The sequence below is a fragment of the Physella acuta genome, unplaced genomic scaffold (assembly GCF_028476545.2).
Source record: "Physella acuta isolate Inbredline_101_S28 unplaced genomic scaffold, ASM2847654v3 ptg000023l, whole genome shotgun sequence".
Classification (NCBI taxonomy): domain Eukaryota; kingdom Metazoa; phylum Mollusca; class Gastropoda; family Physidae; genus Physella; species Physella acuta.
In genome coordinates this window covers 303099-325639 of record NW_026731543.1, presented here as the reverse complement: position 1 = coordinate 325639, position 22541 = coordinate 303099, and the positions used below count along the sequence as shown (strand labels likewise).

Below are 22541 nucleotides of genomic sequence, written 5' to 3'. Positions count from 1 at the left end.
ACTCAAGTTATCGTGCTTACAGACACACATGGTTACAAGATTTTCTCTATACTTTGTATACGAGAAAGTAAAAATGGATTAAAAAGTATGTCTATATCCCGAGTTGCCATCCCTCGTAGTGGTATATAAAAATATTCGAGAAAGTTTAGGGGAGATCACTCCCGGTTTATTCCTTCTCACAGCTTAGCCACGACTAAGGAATGGTTGTCAAGATGGGATGGAAAAGTACGAAATCCTCGATCATAAATGTGGGCCTTTTGTTTATGATCTGTTTCACTGTCACATTACAACAAGATGGTAACTAGACCTTTTAAATTAATTGTACTCAAGTTTTCGTAAGGCCTAGCTAGTAATGTTCACTAAATAAATGCAGACTACTGAGGGGAAGTAACACAAATTATTTATAAGTGCAAATATTTTTAACAATTACTTCCCCTAAAATGTGTGTTTAATTCAATAATTGATCTTTATTCATGGTAAGCATTGTAGTAATAGTAAGTCTACAGGATATAGCTGAACAACCATATTAGACCATGTCATGTAAGAAGTATAAAACTAACCATGGCCATTGCTTGATCACTGTGGGACGGCGTGGCCTAGCGTTAGAAAATCTGAACTCAAATAAGTAGAAAGTGAAAGGCGTCTCTACTTCACTTATAAAATATGAAATATATCTAATATATAAAGCTCAGTTCTGTACGTGGCGGACATGTGGATGACACGCATATAGTAAAAAAAACTCGACTTGATCGCCATAGTCTAATATTCTTAAAGTGTTTATTATCTAAATATATGATTAAAAATTAATTGATTGCTTATTAAAAAAAAGTTTTACCCTCCAAATTATCCCACTGGCCAACCAAGCTCCAGCTTTCACATCCCCCAGCTACACCATTTATGTTAGTGAGGGAGTCCTCAATAACTCAAGGCTCTTTGACTTACCTGTGAGTAAATGGTGTTTACATGTCATTCTATTGTCACAGGAATCATTTATATCTTTTGTTAATATTTCTAATAATCTAAAAAATTATCTTTTTGTCTCAATACTTTTAAAATGTAAAAGAAAATTAATTAAATAAAGTTATTTTAATTACAATTTCTGCCTAATATCCCATAATTTTGTTTCTAGGTTAGTGACCCAGATACAGCACTGAATCAGTTGGTATTTACTTCAACTGAACTTACTACTGACAAATATGTCTACATGAGTGGGTTAGTACATTGTTACCATTCATATTTTTTATATCATGTTTTTACTTTTTAAATGTATTTCATATGTTAATTCATTGTATCTTAAACATGCAGGTTAAGCTTATTCAATGTTAAGCAGTTTGACAGAGAAGTAATTCCCCAACACACTGTTACTGTAAGAGTTGCAGACCCTCAAGGAAATGTAAATATTTTTATCTTTGTTTTTAAAACATTGTATAAATGATTTAAAGTCTATTAGCAAACATTTTTTTACAAGATCTTTATTTTTAAAATATCTTATCACTGGCTAATTGGTATTTCTTAGGTTAATTATCCTGTTTTTATCATATAAAGTTGCATTTTAAGGCTGTCGCATAACCCAAGTGATTACTTTAAGCTTATTTTTTTCCCCATATTTTTAGACTGCTACAGCTACTCTCATTATAATTGTACAAGACATTAATGACAACAGTCCTGCATTTGGACAAAACCAGTACACTTTCAGTATACAAGAAAACCAACCAGTGGCCACAATTGTTGGCTCAGTTTCAGTAAGTGATTTAGGATTCACCTGGTCAAAATAAAAATCTAAAGTTTTCAACTGCATGAAGTTTCTATGAATATTTTTTTTTTTACAAAAAATGCATGAAAAATGTGTTTTTAGTTGTTTAAATTGCCACCTTTAAATTCATTAAAACTGATACTAACTAATAAACTATACTATAATACAACGATAATAATTTATGACACTAATTATATATAATGTAATAATTTTTTATAATATACTACACTAATAATAATATACAGTAATAATGTTTAAACGAATGTTTTATCACCAGGCTACAGATGCTGATGAGCCCAACACACCAAACTCAGCCCTAACTTATGGCATTGTCCAGACATTGGACTTTGATAAGTAGGTTTTCCTGCTCTCTTCTCTGTAAAGTTTAAATATTGTTGCGTCTTGTGACTGGGCTTTGTTAATTAATGTATGCAGGTGTTTTGTTTATTAAGTTTAACTATCCTCTAATGATTATGCAACACAAAAAGTGTGTACAAGTTAGGAAAGATAGAATAAATTACATGTGAAATTTTAAGTAGGAAGACACTTATTTCCAATATTTGCTATAAAAAAGTATTTGTATCTCTTTCTTTAAAGATTTACCATAAACCCATCAAGTGGGCAGCTGGCTTCCAATGCCATATTTGATTATGAAACAAAACAGCAATACCAGATAGTTGTTAGAGTCTCTGACAATGGAAATGCCCCACGGACTACAGTAGTGCCAGTCACAGTCAACATTTTAGATCTTCAAGACAATCCACCATTATTCCAAGTTCTTAACATAGAAGAGTCAGTTAATGAAAATGTTGCAAATATTCTTGTGGCAACTATTAAGGCTAGTTCTTTTTAAAATATGTAATCATGTTTATAAATAGTAGAAAATTAAAAATTATATGGAGTATTAAAACATGTTATTAAATAGGCAGTAACTTATAGTAGTCCATTTATGCTTTGTATTTTTGTCCATTTCATTTTTATTAAATTGGTCTTTCAAGGTCAATGCTTCATAGTTTATCAATATATTTAAAAGGAGAAAACTCATTAGGTATAAGCTTAATGAAAATAAAGTTTTAAAGAGAACATGTTTAGGCAAATAGTTAAAAGAAGTTGATAATGGTAAAAGAAAGAGAACCTGTAAATTTCTTTTTTCAATAGGCTGATGATGCTGATTCTGTAAAGAGCTACAATTTTGTCTTGGCTGATAATGAAGGTAGTACTGACTCTTCAGCCTTCTCTGTACAAACTGTGAACAATGAGGCAAGAGTTTATGTAAACTCTGCACTGAACTATGAGGTGAAAAACCGCTACACTTTCCAGGTGACAACTCAAGGAATGACAGGAAATATTTTGTACACAACAGCTTCAGTCACAGTCAATGTTTTGGTTAGTATGTTTTCTCGGTTAAGCTTATCAGATAAATAACAGGGAGATGAATAATTTTAAAATACTTTTATATGGGAGAATTTTGTAAGATGGAAGGGCCTACATGTGGTTTTAATTAGTAATTTGGGGGATTAAAAATTACAAAGTTTAAATTATTTTCCTTTAATTAACCATGAGAACCCTTAATGCTCCACCAATATAAATAAAATTTAATTTATGCAGGTCTACAAGAATCTCAGAAAATTAAGATTCAATTCACACTAGCTTCAAAATATATAAAAGTGTTTAAACCAAAAAAATCTAAATTGTTAAAATAAGTTAATAAAAAGTCTAGTGACAATTTAAGCGCAATTTCCTTAATTAATTTTTTTGTGACCGAACGAAAGGATATTTTTGAAAACTTTCTTCGGCAATATTGTTCTAAATTATGGCAGGAATCGATTGGTACATGTTTCAAGTCGCTAAGTGGTCAGGTTGCCGAGTTATGGGCAAAAAACTGCATTTTTAAATTTAGGTTTTTTGGCTTTTCCTGGAAATCCAGGAAGGAATTCCGGGAATTTTTTGGGCCCACAATCATCCTCGGAACTTGCTTAACATATTTGCTTTGGAACTAGTCCTCAATATTGCTTCTTTGAGGAGGAGATTCGACTTAAAGATGCGGACACACATCCATCCATCCATCCATCCATCCATCTAAAAATAACGAATTAATAATCGCAATTGTCAGTATGGAAATTGCGCTAAAAATATTATATTTGCTGAACTTACTTACTTTTCTCAAATGAGTAGATTAACTCCCCTATTAAACTTGCAACTATTTTGTATATTTCAGGATTTAAATGATAACCCCCCAGTGATTGGACAATACACTGCAACAATTACTGTACTTGAGACTGTAGCTATAGGCTCAGCTCTGAGTAATTTAACAGCTACAGATGCAGATGGGACTGTGAGTTTCCAGATATTTGCTTTGTTTCATTTATTTATTTATTTTTAAACTTTTTACATGATCCTCTTTTAATATAATCTTATAATTATAGTGTTTAAAAGAAGAAAAAGTCTATTGGAAATGTAACCCTAGAGCAGCGGTCGGCAACCTGCGGCTCGCGAGCCGCATGCTGCTCTTTTGATGCCAAGGTGCGGCTCTCCAGTTCCATGCACAAATATTAATAATTATATTAATTTTTTTTCAAAACTCATAAAAAATAATATACTGTAAAAAAAAACTTTAACTTAATATACAGAATAAAAACACTCATCATTGAACAATGAGAGTAGGTGAGTTGTAAAATATACGGACAGCTTACAGCCGCTTGGGCACCAGGCCCAGCCCCATAGCCGTGCTGTAGGCAGCCCCATGACAACAATTCCATGTTTGCCACTGCCCAAGTGCCAACTTTTTTGAATATCGTTAAATGGGGAATGTTATTTAATACACAATGCATGCATCTACATTTCAGTATGCATTTATTTCACCTGAGTGACGTAGTATTATTGTAGTTATTAGCTTCCTATGGTTGAGCCTGGTACTGGAGGGTGGGGTACGAGTAGGGTGGAAGATAAGTCCGGTGTAAACCGAAGGACAGAAGTGACCGATACGGTAATCAAACCGATATCCAAGCCAGTAGTCGGAGTTTGCCGTATTGAGGCCTGCCGGGCTATGGGAGACACCTCCTGAACCGGTGATGTTCATAAAGAAAGAAAACAAGTTAATTAAAAAGTCTAGTGACATTTAAGCGCAATTTCCTTATGTTATCTAAAAATAGCTCTGTCGTAGCGTAAATCAAGAGCAGGGTTAGTAAAACCATTGGTTAGTTATTAAAACGTTTTTTATTAAAAAAAAATTCAGTATTTTACATGTTTTATTTACAATAGAGTTACATGACTAAAAACCATTGCGCGCCTACTGAACGTGATGACGCAGCCATTGAACGTGATGGCGCAGCTATTGAACGTGATGACGCGTGTGGTGTGGTTGGATAAATATGCCTACTAATTCGGTCCAAATTTTAATTAATTCAAAAAAATTTTTATGACCAAACGAAAGGATATTTTTGAAAACTTTCTTCGGCAATATTGTTCTAAATTATGGCAGGAATCGATTGGTACATGTTTCAAGTCGCTAAGTGGTCTGGTTGCCGAGATATGGGCCAAAAACTGCGTTTTTTCGAGGTTTTTTGGCTTTTCCGGGAAATCCATGAAAGAAACCCGGAATTTTTATGGCCTATGTTTATCCTCGTAACTTGCTTAACATAATTGCTTTGGAACTAGTCATCGATATTGCTTCGTTGAGGAGGAGATACGACTTAAAGCTGCGGACACACATCCATCCATCCAACCATCCATCCATTCATTCATACATTCATACATCCAGAAATGACGGGTTAATAAACGCAATTCTCCAGAATGGAAATTGCGCTAAAAAGTTATTGGCTTCTAAAGTGGATTGGGATTGTCGTATAGTTATATTATTTGATTACTAATTTTATCATAGTAGAGCTAGCTAAAACACTTTTTTTGCGAAACATCCGTATTTATTTAAAATAAAAAATCAAATAATGCTAGTGGCTCTTTAAAAACTGGGAAATGTTGTAAATTGTAACTTTTGGCTCTTGCGTCTCAAAAGGTTGCCGACCCCTGCCCTAGAGCTTTAATGAAAAATGTTACAGCATAATCTTTTTGATATTTTAAAAATGAACTTCAGTTCAGCATAATTACGACATACATAGCATCTAATTCAAATAATCATTTTAACTTTATGAATAAAACAAATCTAGATTTTAAACGTTATTTCAATGTTTAAAAATGTATAGCTAAAAGTATTCAAATGAAAACTGGTGTACACGATATCAGTGAAATAATTTCAAATCTTTTTCTGACCAGTCACCAAACAACAGGATAGAGTACAAAGTCCAAAGTGTCAGCCCAAACAGTGGTAGCAACCTCTTCTATGTTGGTGAGAAGAGTGCTATTCTAACAGTTGCATCCTCACTCCAAGCTGACAGGACTGTCAACACGTATACTGTAAGTCTTGTCATATTATATATAGGAATTAAAATGGTATATGCATTTTTAAATAACTTATAAAATTGTTTAAGGGTCATCCATTTATGATGTCCACACATCATAAAGGGGAGCGGTGTATGTGGTCCAATAAAGTGGATGTGTGTGGATTGGGGGTGGGGATGGGGTTTGGATCCAGGTGGGAATCCACATACTGAATTTAAAATATGTTAATGCTTCAAACACATAACAATTATGCAGCATATGCAATGTATAGATTCTACAGTATCTATCTCCATAGAATTTTTACCTTTACTTTAAGCTAGTGAAGATGGATAATAGACATTTTTGTGGATGCCCCTTAATAAATGTGTTATATTTTGTTATGTCATATGATTGAATTGAACCATTAAAGCATTTTTCATAGGTTTTTAGGCTTAAAATCTTCTCTGGCATTTTTGTTTTAGTGCATGTATGGGTTAACCTTTATGATTTAATGTGAGCATTAAACTCAAGTGTGTAGAAAACTCTTTGAAAATCTTTTGACTGCTGTCTTGTTAGGGTGGCATGTAAGCACAGCTGCAGTTATAGGTCTGGATGTTAGGACTGTTACTTCTCACTTTAAAACTACTACTAACACAATCACAACATAGATTGAGTAATGTTGTAGAATTAAAGATCTTGAATAAAAAAGTCATTGTATTAGTGACCCCAACAGATCTGAAGATGCTGTCATTACATCCTCGCCCATTGACAAATGAAACTGACTTACATTACTTGAACTTTCAATAGTCTAACATAAAAATGTAACTTTATATTTTTCTGTTACTTGATTCTCACACTCCCCATCGTTTATCATACTATTGAAAAAACACCAACACAATTTTAATTCCTAGTATAAATAATCCCCAAACCAACATGTTTAACATTGTACCCCAATTGCCTCCTTAAGTTGGACTTATTAATCTCTTCTCTCTTAATCATGTTTATGTCCGAGACACATGGGGCAGATGAAGTAGAGTTCATCTGATTCATTGACTTTGGCATATGAAGGGATTGTGTGGTCAGCACTATGCCCAGCTGCCTTTGTTTCCAGTATGTAAGTTAGGTACCCATCAGAGCTGGGTGGACTCAGGGACATTCCACTGATTTGACCATCTTTAGTATTTAGTCCTGGAGGACTTACTAAATAATCTTTATTTAAAATTGGTTTAAAATTGGTTCTTGTTTCAGATCACTGTCATTGCCTTTGATTTAGGCACACCATCTTTAACTGCCACAGGGACAGTCACTGTGACTGTAAAACGCAACACTGCACCAGTTTTCCAAGGTAGCTCAACAACTCTTCCAGCTGTAAATGAGAATATTGCAATTTCTACTTCCATTTTTAGAATAACAGCAACAGATATCGACACAAATATCACTGTAAGTTGTCATAAATTTAATTAGGTCAAAGTTCAAACTAAATACAGACATTATAACTTATAAGCATTAAAGTCTGTCTTAATCCTGTCTGTCTAGATCAAAATGGGTAAGCAAAATTTCGGGCACTTATGACCGACCAATGTCTTTGAAATTTGGCACGTGGGTCAAGACATTAAATTTTACTTAATTGATTTACCAATTAATTTTTTATGAATTAATTACAATTTTATTAAATTAGTAGGTAGTCTTATCCTACTATTTTGCACTATTAGGCTATATGCGCGTTATCAAGTTTATTTGGTGCGCAATAGTTTTAGTTATGCAACTCATTGTATTAAGCATTTTGAAGTACTGAAAACAATGCATGAAAATGTTTTAATAACAGTCTTGTATGTAACTATGCACTAAAAGGTAGAAAAGAGATTTTTTTTAATTTATTATAATACTCTACTATTTAAATAACTATAAAGATGTATATATGATGTATTGGATAATTTTACTAATATTTAGGAAGTGACCTAAGCTTTTCTTTATAGTTATTTGGCCCAAAGCTATCCATGGAGGCCAGAAACACCCCATACAGTATCGTACGCAAGGGGGGTGGCAGGGGGTGCCTTTTTTTGAGATTATTTAAATAAAATTTAAAACAAGTTCCGCAACACACAAAAAAACACTAAAAACCAACAGCAAAAACAATACTGAATCTATGAATTAACAACTGTCATGTTATGTACCCTAAATATCACATTATTAATAACTCATGGCAAGTAGCCTACGTCTTGGCTTACTTATCAGCCTAGCAAGGCGCCAAAGCCTGTGCAAGGCGCTTTTTTGTCACAAGGTCTGTCAACTTTAGCGCCTGTAAATCTGCTGTTTGTGCTATTCCTGATGGATATAGACCGTCAACCACCAGCAGATCGATCATAATTGACAACTGTAGCCTTTACTTCAGTTGTCGTCTCAATTTAGCTATACATCTTTTACACAGAGGCCTATTAACTTTGGGTTTTAAGATCAGTCTAGAAGAGTAGGATAATTGTTTACCTAAAGTGTGCCCTGTTGAAAAAGATTTTGCTCATCTCTGATATGTCAATACTAGCAGGAAGGGAAACTGCAGGTCCCTTGCCTGTCAGTTGATCTAGAAAAGTGGTTCCCAACCTTTTTCGAGTGGCGACCCCCTTCCATAAAACGTTAGTGACCAGCGACCCCCGTATAAGTAACAAGTCGAAATTAGTAAAGAAAATAATAAGCACTAAATTAATATTTTCTAGTAGACTTTCAATATGAATTATTCTTGATAACTGTTTTAATACGATGAGCAAAATTACATGCTATTAACAAGCATTAACTAGCATTAACAATTAAATTTTGCAAATTTAAGAATTCATCTTGTTATTCATCGGCAATGCTGGTAACATCAAGGAAAGCAGTGAATGGGTGACAATGCAGATTCTTCTTCTTTCAGCTCGGGGAAAATAACGCCGCAGTTCGTTGTCAAGAGATTCAAGATGCACAGAATCCTTTAAAAAATTTATCTATCACACCACACTGCAGAGTTTCGCAAACATGGCAGTATTTCAAATATTTATTTTTCCTCGCCAATTTTGCAGCTTTATAAAAATGCCAAGAGATGAAAAGAGATACTATTCGCTCCTTTATCAGGTTAAGCTTTTGTTGATGTTCGAATATATCTGCTAGGTATGATACTCTCTCCAACCACACCATCTCGTTAAAGTATATCAAAAGGTCTTGTTTCCTTGCATTTCCAAGAATATCTTGATTTCATCTTTCAATTCAAAAACACGATTGACATTTCCTATTGGCAGCCAGCGTACTGAAGTGTATAACCTCGTGATCTTTATTCATGTCCTTGCACAGTTCTTGAAACAGACAGGTGTTTAGGGCTCCAGATTTAATATGATTTACGACTTCTATTAGCAATGAGGTCGGATAAGTCTTGCTGGCGAGGGCATATGTGAATCATGCAGTGTATTCCCTTTCATTAGGGAGTTAAATCTTTTACTTTTTTCTGAAACCCCAATTTTGACCCAACCATGACGCACCACCCGTACAAGCCTCACAGCCGTTTTCCCATTTTAATCCTCCAGTTTCAAAAAACGTATTTATTTTCACCATGATATCTTCACAAAACATCAACTCTTATATGCTAACATCTGAATGAATATATTTCACAAAGACAAGCAACTGCGAACACGAACTCACGTCTGTCGATTCGTCAACTTGAAAATCAAACAATGGTGAAAGCTTGATTTCATTCTAAATTTGTCTTTTAACATAAGCATCTGCATAGTATTATTAGACAGAGATATTTGTTGCATCTTTACTGCACTGGAATCACCAAGAATTAATTTTACCATCTTCAGCATACATAGTTTGATGAGATTTTCTCCTTTGTGTGAGAGGTTTTTTTCTTGGCAATTTCTAATACTACTTCATATGATGCTTACACTAATGCTGTGTTTTCTTGGTGAAAACGTTCTGTTCGATCAAGTCACTGAGGTTTGCAACTAGCTTCGTGCCGACAAAAGACCTATGTATCTTTTTCGGTGTGTTCCGAATGACTGGTCTCAAATTGACGTTTGGCAGTTTTCATAGACTCCTGACAAAGAACAACTTTGCACAGTACAAATTGTTTATTCTCTATTTCATTTCCAGTGATGTTAGTAATGCCGAATTTCAAATATTTTTCTAAATATTTTTGTTTTTTATTCATTGCTAGAGTTTAGTCAACCAGTTGGCGACCCCCCAGAAAGCCCTTCGTGACCCCCAAGGTCGCGACCCCCAGGTTGGGAACCCATGATCTAGAACATTTTCCAAAGGCATCTTGTACAGATTTAGTAAATTTAGTTTAAAAGATATGAAAACACTGTGGATAAGAGTAAAATTGCCTCCAAAAAGTAATCTTTAAAGAACACAACAAACTGTAGATAATTTAAATAAACCGGGAGTGATCTCCCCTAAACTTTCTCGAATATTCTTATATAAAACAACAGGGGATGGGAACTCGGGATATAGATATGATTTTTAATCCATTTTAAATACATAAACTTTTTAAAATAAAATAGAATCTCATAGAAAAAAGTATTGCACACCAAGCGAACGCCGAATAAAGATGTTCATAATGGTGCGTAATATTATTAGTACTTTATAAATTTAGATGCGTTTTTGAGAAATCTGAAATAGCGTAAATTAGTACTTCCCGTCAACGGAAATTACTCAAAATTTAACAGAAGGTAGAGAATTAGATCTTTTACTTACATGTGAAATTTCATTTATCTATCTGAAATAGTACTCAAGTTATAGGCTTTTGAAAAATTCAAAGTAGAAAAAGTACCACTTCCGGTTATCGGAAATCGCTCAAAAGTTGATACGGATCTACGATTTTGATAAAATACTTACATATGAAATTTCATCAACCTAGCTGTAACGGTACTCAAGTAATCGTGTTTAAACACACACACACACACAGACACACACAGACACACACAGGCATACGGACAAGATTGCAAAATTATGTTTTTCCGTATCAGTGAGGTGTAAAACGTCGAGATTTGTAAAAATCTCGATTTTTTTTGCACGATTACAATACTTTCTCTATACTACGTATATAGTCTACGAGAAAGTAAAAAATGTAAAGATTTTATATGCAAGACCAACAATTTAGTTAAATGATAATTAATCTTTGGGCTATCTATATATATAAAGCAAAGTGGTCAAGTATAGGGCACTTCCCGGCGCCGCAGGCGCGTCAAATTTGGCACGATGGTGCCTCGGGCGATAGAACACGAGGGACGGTGACGGTTGGCCGAAAAGTCCACGGGGAGGGGGTCAAAACTGACCTCGACTTACCGGCGCCTTATATGGGCTATATTACGAAAAAAAAATTTCCTCCGACAACCTACCTTGAAATTTTGTGAGGTGGATAAGAACGCCTTGGGGTGTCACAAAAAACTCGCCATATCCGGGAAAAAATCGGGAAATGGGTCAAAACTGACCAGTCGTATTTCCCTATATAATCTTTGTATTTTATGGGAAAAACAGAGGGTCATTTCAAAACGGATTTTAGGGCCCTTACCGTCTTTACATCTGGCTAATTTTTGGCATGCTTATAGGTAAATGGCTTGGCCGTAGGGCAGACTTGTCGGTTTGACTGGAAGCCCTCGACGAGGGCTAAAAAGTGACCGCGAGTGAAATTCTCTTTATATGAGCTCTATTACGACAAAAAATTTCCTCCGACGACCCCTCTTGAAATTTTGTGAGGTGGTAGGAGAATGCCTTGGGGTGTCACAAAAAACTCGCCATGTCCGGGAAAAATCGGGAAATGGGTCAAAACTGACCAGTCGTATTTCCCTATATAATCTTTGTATTTTATTAGAAAAACAGAGGGTCATATAAACGCAGACTTTAGGGTACTTAAACTCAGTATATCTGGCTAATTGTTTGCATACTCTTAGGTAAATGGCTTGACCTTTAGGGAAAACTGTCGGTTTGACTCAAAGCCCTCGACGAGGGCTAAAAAGTGACCGCGAGTGAAATTCTCTTTATATGAGCTCTAACACGAAAAAAAATTTCCTCCGACGACCCCTCTTGAAATTTTGTGAGGTGGTAGGAGAACGCCTTGGTGTGTCACAAAAAACTCGGCATATCTGGGAAAACTTCGTAAAGGGGTCAAAACAGACCAGTTGTATTTCCCTATATAATCTTTGTATTTTATGGGAAAAACAGAGGGTCATATGAACGCAGACTTTAGGGTACTTAAACTCAGTTTATCTGGCTAATTGTTTGCATACTCATAGGTAAATGGCTTGACCTTTAGAGTAAACTGTCGGTTTGACTCAAAGCCCTCGACGAGGGCTAAAAAGTGACCGCGAGTGAAATTCTCTTTATATGAGCTCTATTACGAAAAAAAAATTCCTCCGACGACCCCCCTTGAAATTTTGTGAGGTGGTAGGAGAACGCCTTGGGGTGTCACAAAAAAACTCGGCATATCTGGGAAAGCTTCGTAAAGGGGTCAAAACTGACCAGTCGTATTTCCCTATATAATCTTTGTATTTTATGGGGAAAACAGGGTAATTTCAACACAATTTTTACGATACTTAACCTCTGTACATCATGCTAATGTTTTGCATACACTTCTATAGGGTAAACCCCGGTTGTGAGTACCGTGCCAAAGACTAATGCAAAAACCCTTACCTCAAGTACAAATCTGTTGTAGTAGTCCGTCCCTTCCCCTACTTTAGCCCTTCGAAAATAATGGTAAATCCTGTAATGGCCGGGTCATGTGAAGACAAAGACCTGGGTCGAAAAAAGAAAAAAAGGTCCTATGATGGCAAGGCTCTGTGCTGGTAAGGTCTCAGGCTGGTAGAGTCCAGTGATGGCGACTTTCTGTTCTGATAAAGTCCTAGGATGGTAGAATCCAGTGATGGCGACTTTCTGTTCTGATAAAGTCCTAGGATGGTAGAGTCCAGTGATGGCGACTTTCTGTTCTGATAAAGTCCTAGGATGGTAGAGTCCAGTGATGGCGACTTTCTGTTCTTATAAAGTCCTAGGATGGTAGAATCCAGTGATGGCGACTTTCTGTTCTGGTAAAGTCCTAGGATGGTGGTGAAGTCCAGTGATGATGACGTCAAGTGAAGGCGACGTCTAGTGATGGTGACGTCTATTGATGGTGACGTCTAGTAATGGTGACGTCTAGTGATGGTGACGCCCAGTGGTACTGCCGGACGGACGGAAGGAAGGAAGGACAGACACAGCCCGCTTATATTATAGATATAAAATACACACATATATATATATATATGTATGTATATATATATATATATATATATATATATATATATATATATATATATATATATATATGTATGTATATATATATATATAAATATATAAATATATATATATATATATATATATATATATATATATATATATATATATATATATATATATATATATGTATATATATATATATATATATATATATATATATATATATATATATATATATATATATATATATATATTTGTTATGCTTAGCTTTCCATTTCATAGTGGAACAAGGTATAACACAATTTAAAACACAGTTCAAATGTAATAATCCAATATAATTTTCAACTTCTACAGGGGAACACTGAACATGGTACACAAAAACATTCACGAACACACTGACTACATGCTACCCTAAGTTCACGATACCACACACTCCTTCCACACTAGAGTTCACACACTTGTCAGGGGAGGCGACTCTCACACCCAATCTCTCCGTGCCTACACGCTTTCGCTATGAACATCTAGGCCACGTCACACCTCCCCCCTAAAAAAAGAGGTTTCTTATTTTTACTAAAATTAAACAGCATTTCTAAGGTCTATCCTGCACAACTACTTAACATGTACAGTAAAAATTTTAATACAATATTTATCTGACCTTTTACATGCTTTAAATCTCCCTAGAAATAAATGATGGCGGGTAAAAATTATATCTCTACAATAAAATGTTGGACGTAAGCATGAATTAACTTCTTATAGCTTTATACGTCTAGTCTATAAGTCAACAAGGTTTTTAAAAAACATTTGTCATCAATAAAGCATTTGAATTGAATTACAATACATCAGAACAATGTTACTTTCCTTTCGTTTTATGAAGTTAGATATGTTGAAATAAATCTAGTCAATGATGACAATGAAAACTAGAAGCTATTCAGATAACACAAGTTCGTACACCACTCTAATTTTGGTACAGTATTCTGGCTCTGGATGTCGATTTGGATCTCGCTCTGGCTTTGGCTCTCGCTCTGGCTTTGGTTTTGGCTCTGGCTTTGGCTCTGGTTTTGGCTTTGGCTCTGGTTTTGGCTCCGGCTCTGGCTCTGGCTCTGGTTTCGGCTCTGGCTCTGGTTTTGGCTCTGGCTCTGGTTGTGGCTCTGGCTCTGGTTTTGGCTCTGGCACGGGCTCTGGCACGGGCTCTGGCACGGGCTCTGGCACGGGCTCTGGCTCTGACTTTGGCTCTGGCACTGGCACTGGCTCTGGCACTGGCTCTGGCACTGGCTCTGGCACTGGCTCTGGCTCTGACGTTGGCTCTGGCTCTTCTGCTCAGCTCTGGCTCTGGAGTCCAAACATTTTTGTTTCGATCCTGCTATCTTGACATCACAGTCTTTAACTATAATTAAAGTCTCATTAGTATCTTTAAGAAGACTATGAACTTGATACAGGATTAAAGTTACCTTCTGCTCAGCTGCCCTTGACCTAGTTCTCCACTCTGTTGACTTGTTGCCTAGATTGCGTGTCTGGTTGACTAGGTCTTCTGCAAGTGGGACAGTAGCTAGAGCTTTCATGTTGGTGGCGACGCAATGATTTGCTTCTGATGTGCTCAAGGACTGAGATGCTAATATTGTAGCTCTAAAATTTGATAACTTACTTGCTATGCTAATGTAGTCCACTTTGTAGCCAGCAAGTTCTCTCAACTTCTCTCCTAGCTTTATCACTGTATTTTTAATGTCATTATTTATGGCCATGATGTCTGCAGCACTGTTCACAAGTTTTGTGGCTGTTGATACGAAGTCTTTTCACGTCGGCGATGACTGCTGCCGTTAATACTAGATGTTTTCTAGTCGGCTGTAACGATGCCGTTGATACGAGATAGTTTCTAGTCGGCTGTAACGCTGCCGTTAATACTAGATAGTTTCTAGTCGGCTGTAACGATGCCGTTAATACTAGAAATTTTCCCGTCGGTTGTGACACTGCCGTTGATACTAGAAATTTTCCAGTCGGTTGTGACGCTGCCGTTGATACTAGACACTTCCCAGTCGGCTGTAACGATGCCGTTAATACTAGATGTTTTCTAGTCGGCTGTAACGCTGCCGTTAATACTAGCAAGTTTCTAGTCGGTTGTGACGCTGCTGTTGATACTAGACATTTTCAAGTCGGTTGTGACGCTGCTGTTGACATTCGATATTTTCATGTCGGCTCTAACGCTGCTGTTGATACTGGATATTTTCCTTTTTGTCTAGGGGTAAAACTTCTCAAAAATCTTGTTGTTTCAAATCCCGGACGAGCCCCCACTTGTTATGCTTAGCTTTCCATTTCATAGTGGAACAAGGTATAACACAATTTAAAACACAGTTCAAATGTAATAATCCAATATAATTTTCAACTTCTACAGGGGAACACTGAACATGGTACACAAAAACATTCACGAACACACTGACTACATGCTACCCTAAGTTCACGATACCACACACTCCTTCCACACTAGAGTTCACACACTTGTCATGGGAGGCGACTCTCACACCCAATCTCTCCGTGCCTACACGCTTTCGCTATGAACATCTAGGCCACGTCACATATTATATATATATATATATAATGGCGCCTTTTCTCGACTTGCTGCTCCCCCTAACCTAAAAACCTGCATAAGCCTCTGGTGCTTATAAAAGTAAAAATAAATATAACATGAAGTAAATTTTTCACCATTTACAGCCTGAGTTTGCAGGTGTGACCTACTCACTGGCAGCAGACTCAGTTGCTTCAAGCCTGTTTCAGATCAACCCCAACACAGGAGATATAACATTGACTGGTTCCCTGTATAACAGAGCGGACTCACAATACACTGTAAATTTTCATTGATTATTCTTAATTTATAACAACACCTAAATTAGTTCATTGGTTTTGTTTTCTTGTAAAATATCAATGAAATATATTTTAACTTCCCATTTTCATGCACAGTATCACTTTCATCCTTGTTACTTTTAGATCCAAATTATAGCAACTGATCTTGGAGGTTTGTCAGCCAGAGTTAATGTCATTGTACCTGTGAATAGAAATCTGTTTGTCCCAGAATTTGATTACTCAAGTTACATAGTAACGATAAATGAAAACTTCCCTCTAGGAAACACCATTGTACAGATAGCTGCTCTTGATTCTGATATCAATGTAAGATGTATTCTCTTTTGTTTAGAATATAGAAATTTTTAGTTCAGATCTACTATTGCCACTAAATAATGTAATGGGTTGTGATGTTTAAAGAAAAATAATTGTGTATCAATTTTTGTGTGAAACATTGCTGCACAAACATTAGCTATTAGCAGTGGTTTCTTTAGGTCAATAGTATTTTAAATTGTTGGTTCCTTTTATTGTTGGTTACTTTTATTTTGTTTCTAAATAGTGCTTGTTAATAATGTTAAGTATTTTAAATGATAAAAATATCTTGATTATAACAAATTAGATCCACATTTTTTTTTCTGAATATGATTAATGTTTTTGTTATAGATACAGTCTTTAATCAGTAGGATTTAAACACGTTAAATATGTTGAATGTCTTATTACAATAGGTTCAATGTATTTTCTTCACCACAGAGCCCATGGAAAGACTTGTCCTTCACTATCACTGGTGACGCTTTAGGCCTACAGTACTGTGCTGTCAGTGACACTGGCATAATCTTCTTACGTCGAACTCTGGCCTTGACCAACATTACAGAGCTCAATGTAATTTTAATTTGTTGACTGTTTAAAATAAAATTTAAAACTTAAGAATCATGAATCAAAAGAACTTAACTATGATTAAAGCAGTATGTAGAATATGTTAACAACTCTTATTACGAACGAGATATCAAAGTATTATCACAATAATTTACAACGCTTTGAAACATTTTTGTTTCTGTTTTTTTATTTTGTTTTGAAATGTTTCTATATTTTAGCTGATGGTATCTCTAAAAGACAAAGGCAATCCCCCGAGAACTGCTGCCACTACAGCAACTGTCAAGATCTATGTAACTAAAAACTCTCAAAGTCCCATTTTCTTCAATGAAACTTATCGAGTCACCATTCCAGAAAATCAAGCTGTGTCCTCATCAATCATCACAGTCCTTGCAACAGACGCTGATCCAGTGGTAAGGATGATTAAGTTAGATTAGGGTTTGGGATTTTTTTTACTTCATTTATTAATGAATTTTAAAAATGTATCTAGAGCTGCTCATTTGCAAAGAAACAAATAATTTGAGAAAAATTAACAATGTATAGACATTTTTTTAGTCCAAAACTTAATTTTCTTGGAATTTTGATCACAGTTCAACTAATAGACTTTCTACATTTACAAAACTTCTTGTTCAACAAACTGAAATACTATGTTGATAAAATATGTTATATTACAGTTCAACAAATTGACCTACTACATTGAAGGAGATCAGTCTGCTGCAGCCAACTTTGCCATAGATCCAAATACTGGAGTAATTACATTGATACGGGACCTCAGGCAATCATCTCTGAGCTCTTTTGTGGTAATTTGTTTTATAGCTAATCAATGCTTGAGTTGTTAACAAATATCTAGAGGGGATACAAAACAAATAGGTTTCTTAATATAATTATAATTTTTTTTAAAGCATGCTATTATATGGTTATGATAAAAATAAATATTTTACTTCTATCCAAGGGAGCAACAAATTCTCACTACCCCTGTGAGCATTTATGATTGGGTGCCCTGAGTTGCCCCATCCATATATATATATATATATATATATATATATATATATATATATATATATATATATATAACTATATATATATATATATATATATATATATATATATATATATATATATATATATATATATATATATTACTAGAGTGCCCATCCCCGCGTGTTATTGCTGGGATAGAAGAAAGAATGACATAATATTTTAAGAGGGTTTCGTAAATTGTGTTACTAATTGATTCTTTTTAGATTATTTTATAAAATTGAGTTTGATATTAGATATCTTGTGGTAAAAAATGGACACTTGTTGCTTTTGCTTCTGTAGATTCGAGTAGCAGCTTTGGATGACGGCGCCTACCCCAGGAGGGGCACAGCTCTAGTGTTTGTTGATGTCACAAGAAACCTCCAGAGCCCCAGATGGATAGCTGGTAACCCAACAACTGCCACGGTGTATGAAAATGCTGCTTCAGGGACCAGTGTTGTGAGAGTTTCTGCTTCAGACACTGACTCTCAGGTTTGTTCATTCTATATTTAGATTTTCTAAATTATTATCTCGAGATTTTTTTTGCTTAGAGTAGAGATAACAAACTTAAACATTCACTTAGAGGTAAACAACTGCCCCCCACTTATAGCTTAACTACTCCCCCCACCCCCTATCAGTTTAACTTTCTCCCCCAATACTTGAAATAGGTCAGGAGTGTGTTACCGTTAATAATTTATTGTCAAACATTTCAGTTAGATACAGTTTTTTTTTATGAAACACAAATCAAATTAGATTATTTAAGAATGAAATATTGTCTTAAAATTTCTGTTGTATCTGTTGTTTAATTTGTACAGGCCCCAAACAATGTGATTGACTACATCATTACATCAGGAGGAGAATACTTCCAGGTTGATCAATCAACAGGGCTCATCAGTGTCAAGGTCCCTGTTTACCTAGACACTGCAGCAAATTATCAAGTAAGTATTTTGTTTTAACTGAGTACCACTGCAATTCATGTATTTTTTTTTATTTTAATAGTTTTTAAATGCTCGGGAACTGAGGAACTAAAACTATTTGTTTTCCAATTTCAATTCCTAAATTACTTTTAATTTTTAAAAAAAAAACAATTTAAAAGAAGTTGGTTTTTTTTTTACTAATCTTGGTATAAAACTCAAATAGTTGCAGATCAATCAATTAAAAGTAACTCTTCAATAGAAATAATTTTGAATTTTAGCAGAAATTTGGTAAATATTTTTATGACTTCAGGTAAATTTGGTTTATGATTAATGATTGAAAAATATAATTTTTTGTTCAAAGGTAACGCTGATTGCAAGAGACAGAGGAACTCCTACAAGGCAGTCAGCTCCATTCACTGTTACAATAACTTCACAAAGAAATAGATTTGCACCAAAATGGCAGGCCACTCCCTTCAACTTTTATCTGACCCTACCACTAACCAACAATCAGTTGCTGAGGACTTTATCTGCAACAGATGATGACCTGGTACAAATCTTAAGATACATTTTTAAATTGTTCTTTTAAATAGTAGTAGTTTATTATGAAAATTACTCTGGAAAAAAGATATAGGTCTACAAAGTTTTTGTGAACATAAGAAAATAATTTCCTGTTCTCTAAAAATTGCATACAAGCCTGGGCCTAAATTTTTTTTTTTCAGCCACCTTTCAATCAATTGACATTTGAGCTTCTTCCCTACTCCAGCTCGTCATTGCTATTCACTTCTGAGGTCAGCAATCAGAACTCTATTAATATAAGAGTTTCCAATGCAAACCTAATCAACTCTGACACACTGCTGCAATATTTCGTAAGTTGAGCTTTAAGTATAGACCTACCTGATCACTGTTAATATCTATACAATATTTATTTAATTGTAGCCTAATAGAAATAAAAAGTTTAAACAGACTTGCTTTAATAAAGAAGTAAATAATACCAAATCTATTTCAAACTGCATAAGGTTATTTCTACTTTCAGTTTTATGCCAAAGTTCGTGACATTGGAAGTCCAAGCCTCTCAGACATAGCTCTTGTAACTTTCAATGTCAACCGTAACTTGAATGCTCCAAGGTAAGAAAACAGTCTAAAGCGTCAGTGAATAAAATCAGTCAACAAAATATGAAAACAATCTAAAGCTTTCTGTGAATAAAATCAGTAAGGTATAACAACTGTCTAAATCTTTCAATTAATTCAATATTTTACTATGGTATAATAACATTCTGCATTTTTAATTGCATAAGTCAGTTAGTATGGAAAGTCTAAATGTTTCAAACCAGTTGTGCTCTACTGCCTACATGTAAATATTATTTTGTGAGCATAATTGATTGTGTACAATTATTTTTTAGTTTCCTCACTACAACAAAGGAAATCACCATCAATGAGACTCTAACTCCTGGCTCCTTCGTCATTGACTGTCCGGCCACAGATGCCGATGGCTTTGTATCCAACAATGGTGTTGTCACCTATTCTGATGGTTTATCTTTCACCACATCTAAGTAAGTTAATTACATTCTTTTATAACATTATAAATACTTGTATACCATAATCAACACAATCTTACAAAGAAAATGTAAAAAAAAACAACATTCGCAATAGCTAATATTGGTGACAAAGTCCAAAAAAAACCAATACCACCAATTCTAATGTTACCTATTTTTATTTTTGCTTCAGCTATTTCCGTGTGGTAGAGAGGGATAGCGGCATCATTCTACAGCGTCCACTACAGCAGGACACAGCCACGACATACACTGTGATCATTAGAGCTCAGGATAATGGCAAACCCCCACTTTCAGCACCTAACACATGCACTGTTACAATCAGAGTGATACGCAACCTAAATCCACCAGTGTTTGTCAATACCCCGTATGAAACTACCATTGCACGTACTGCAACTGCAGGCTTAAAGGTTGTCCAGGTGACAGCTACTGATGCTGACTTGCAGGTTGTAATATATTGAGAATTGTGAAGTAAAGGGAACTCACTCTTCTTGTAGTAGTCTTATATTAATAATGTTGTTTTGAGTGTTGTCCCTTGCATGTCATGTGTCTTCCGGTTGCTGAATAAAGCTAGATACGTCAACATGGCTTCTATTGTCCAGTGTATCATAATAGAAACAACAATCTATTACATTTGGCGACGAGGATAAATCAATCCACTAGAAAGAGCACATGCTTACTTAAAAAGAAGCTTGCTTGAGCATATTGGCTAAGTATTTCTAGGATAATGGCGCTGTATGGCCAGATAAAAGAATTTAATTCGAATGACGAAACCATTCATGATTATCTAGATAGGTTAAGCTTTTACCTTGAAGCTAACGACGTGACGATAGAAGCCAAAAAGAGAGCTGTTTTGTTAACAGTCATAGGGCCTCAACAATTTAGGCTATTAAAGGACTTATGCGCACCAGCTAGTCCAGCTACCAAGAGCTTTAACGAGCTGAGCAAACTGCTAACAGACCACCATGCGCCCGCACCACCCAAGTTCCTGTGTAGAGCCAGATTTGACGGTAGGACTCGTCAACCAAACGAATCAATATCAGAATATGTTGCTGCTTTACGTCATCTAAGTGAATTCTGTGAATTCGGGGACACGCTGTCTGACAGACTATGTGAAAAGTTTGTGACAGGTGTAAACAGCCCTGATGTTCAAAGAAAGTTGCTTCTCGAGTCAGATCTAACATTGGAAAAAGCAATACAACTTGCAACTTCATTCCAGCAGTCATCCGATGCGGCAAGATCTCTGGCGCCCTCAGGGATCCATGCAGTAGACAGCAGGTTAGTCAACAAACACCAACCCCATCAGCGCATTTCAACTTATGCTAAACAGCCTGCACGTTCAAATCCAAGATCTAAATCTAGTAATAATTATCAAAAAATGTCATCGATGCAACGGTCCCCATGCATCTCATCGATGCAAGTTCAAGTCAGCGACTTGTTTAAGTGCAGTAAGCAAGGTCAAATTGCCAAGGCCTGCTTTGCAAAGTCTTCGTCTGTTGCTAGATCTAGACAGTCAGGACAGTACCGCAACCAAAGGCAGCACTATGTTAACTAACCCAACCAATGAACCACTCTACCAGTGAAAATGCTCAAACTGATTCGCAGCCGGAGTTCAACCTGTTCTCTGTGAAATTAACAAGTCATGCTCCCATCAATGTACCAGTTTGTATCGACGGTAAGAGCATCATCTTCCAACTTGACACGGGAGCACCTCTATCCGTCATCACAAAGAAGGACTTTGACGCTGTCACAGGAGGATCAGTGCCTCTACAACAATGTCACAAGAGCCTAACAACATACATAGGTGACAATGTTCCGGTGATAGGAGAGTGTATGGTTCATGTAAGCTGTAATGGTCAAAGTGTTAAACTTCCTCTTCTTGTGGTTGAAGGAAATGGACCACCATTACTGGGTAGGAACTGGTGAATTGATCTTAAGTTAGACTGGGGGAGTATATTTTCAGTGAACAAAGCAAGAGAATCTAGTTTTACTTAAATA

The 22541-nt window shown here is 35.6% G+C and overlaps 1 protein-coding gene across 1 annotated transcript; it reads left to right on the top strand.

Annotated features, from left to right (window-relative positions):
* The first annotated feature begins 533 nt into the window (after positions 1-533).
* LOC131940661 (protocadherin Fat 4-like) lies at positions 534-21027 on the top strand. The gene is made up of 23 exons (XM_059299384.1): positions 534-547; positions 830-944; positions 1130-1212; positions 1306-1393; positions 1614-1742; positions 2031-2107; positions 2351-2591; positions 2912-3139; positions 3972-4088; positions 6023-6163; positions 7376-7567; positions 16064-16195; positions 16337-16516; positions 16940-17068; positions 17281-17472; positions 17734-17859; positions 18380-18568; positions 18892-19014; positions 19355-19540; positions 19713-19859; positions 20027-20118; positions 20394-20543; positions 20719-21027. Exons 1-23 carry the CDS (start codon positions 534-536, stop codon positions 21002-21004), a joined length of 3357 nt encoding a protein of 1118 aa, XP_059155367.1. The 3' UTR covers positions 21005-21027.
* Positions 21028-22541: the final 1514 nt, after the last annotated feature.